Source organism: Vespa crabro, chromosome 1 (assembly GCF_910589235.1).
Source record: "Vespa crabro chromosome 1, iyVesCrab1.2, whole genome shotgun sequence".
Taxonomy (NCBI): domain Eukaryota; kingdom Metazoa; phylum Arthropoda; class Insecta; order Hymenoptera; family Vespidae; genus Vespa; species Vespa crabro.
This window is the reverse complement of record NC_060955.1, coordinates 18820729-18822447: the sequence shown is the minus strand read 5'-3', so window position 1 is coordinate 18822447 and position 1719 is coordinate 18820729. Positions and strand designations below refer to the sequence as shown.

General features: G+C 28.2%; 1 protein-coding gene across 1 annotated transcript; it reads right to left on the bottom strand.

Moving 5' to 3' along the window:
• Positions 1 to 274: 274 nt before the first annotated feature.
• On the bottom strand, positions 275 to 1377 carry LOC124428229 (putative gustatory receptor 28b). Its single transcript, XM_046972134.1, has 6 exons — positions 1334 to 1377; positions 1014 to 1262; positions 704 to 956; positions 576 to 644; positions 427 to 516; positions 275 to 346 (listed from the first exon to the last, which is right to left on the bottom strand). Exons 1-6 carry the CDS (start codon positions 1375 to 1377, stop codon positions 275 to 277), a joined length of 777 nt encoding a protein of 258 aa, XP_046828090.1.
• Between the last annotated feature and the right edge of the window lie 342 nt (positions 1378 to 1719).

Below are 1719 nucleotides of genomic sequence, written 5' to 3'. Positions count from 1 at the left end.
CATCTTGAATATTTTCTCTGTCCTTGCCTTTGACGGACAGCATTCATCGATATACGTTCGCGTTATATTCACTTTATCAAGTGAAAATCAATAAAAAATTATTCATTAAGTAAAACGCATTATTGATATTAACTGTCATCACTGTAAAACTAGCTAATGAATTAAATTATTTATTCTCCTTTATCACTTCATTACATATAAGTAATTAGTTGTAATTTCTTATAACATTCGTGTAGTTTGTAAATTTGACAGAACGATAGATCGCTGTAATGATTTATGATCCTTCTTTTATTTCATCGGTTACTTGTATCATTATAACCAAGTATGTCGTTATAATTCCGATACACTGAAGAATAAAAATAATTATTAAGAATTCTATTATTCCTTTTTTTTTACAATCCAATTATCGTAAATAATTGCACTAACCGAACAAATGAGTTTGCAATTAAGATTATATAAACCAAATGCGGAATATACATTACGACATTGCATCATTTGCAAAGAAAATATTTCTACCTGTAAACAAAACAATATTAATCTACATTAATTTCAAAATATTTCCCAGAAATATTAACCTCCTTTTGTATCTCGATGTCCGTACTATTACTATAAAATGTGTGAATAATTTCGCTAGTGTGTTCAGCCTAGAAAAATCATAAAATAGTCACATAAAATTCAATACCAAATCACTGATCTCTCATACCTCTTTCGTTGTTTTGTCACATATGTAATTGACGATAAAGATCTTCATCCCATATTGTAAACAACACCAAACCATTATCATAAATTGGAAAGTTACTTTGTGAATATTATACGTTTCTTTCTTGGATTCCACATAAAAGTAGTATAACATGTACGTACTTAGAAAAACACATATCCCAATTTCTAGGGATATCTGTATACCGTACATATTACTCAGATTTTTGGATACTTTGTATAATTCCAGATGAATCTGTCTGTGAATATCATACTTTTAAGTATATTATAAATAATACTTTATTCTTTCGGCTCACCTGATAGTTCGTAACAACGTTTTACTTCTATTTATTTTTTGACTTGCAATTTGCAATTGTGACTGCGTTTGTCTTAATGACGGTGCAAGGATAAATAATTTTCTCGAATTTACAGGAAGAGTTCGTTCTAAAGAAAAAGAACCATCATTTTCTTTATGTTGAATTAATTCAGAAGCAATAGAAGAAATAGGTAGCACACTGACATCGCCAAGAAGTTCGTTCGCACTTTGAAATTCCGATTTGATACATCTAGGTATTTCAAATATAATATTCCAATTTATAACAATAATAATGAATTCAGACTTAAAATTATTACCTACCTTATAACGGTAAGGAATTCGAAGATCAGTAAAAATTCGACCATGAAAGAGTATGTATGTAAGAGGAAGTAAACTATTACATCCGATTTATAATTAAATTGATCTATTAAAATCATTTCGAAGATAATTATTAATAAGGAGAGAAATAAATAAAAAATAGTGAATACTATGTCCTTAATCGTTCTTTTGTAAATGCAGTTGAATAATGCAGATGAGTTTAATGCTTGAAGAGTTTTGTCGACCTCATTTATACGTTTTGTACATAATTTCATCGCCTATTTATCATTCGATTCACGAAAATTTTACTGATGAATATTATAGAGTAAAATCATTAATATTAATATATAATAAAGATTTCTTGAACTCACCTCGTTCTGATGTAATCG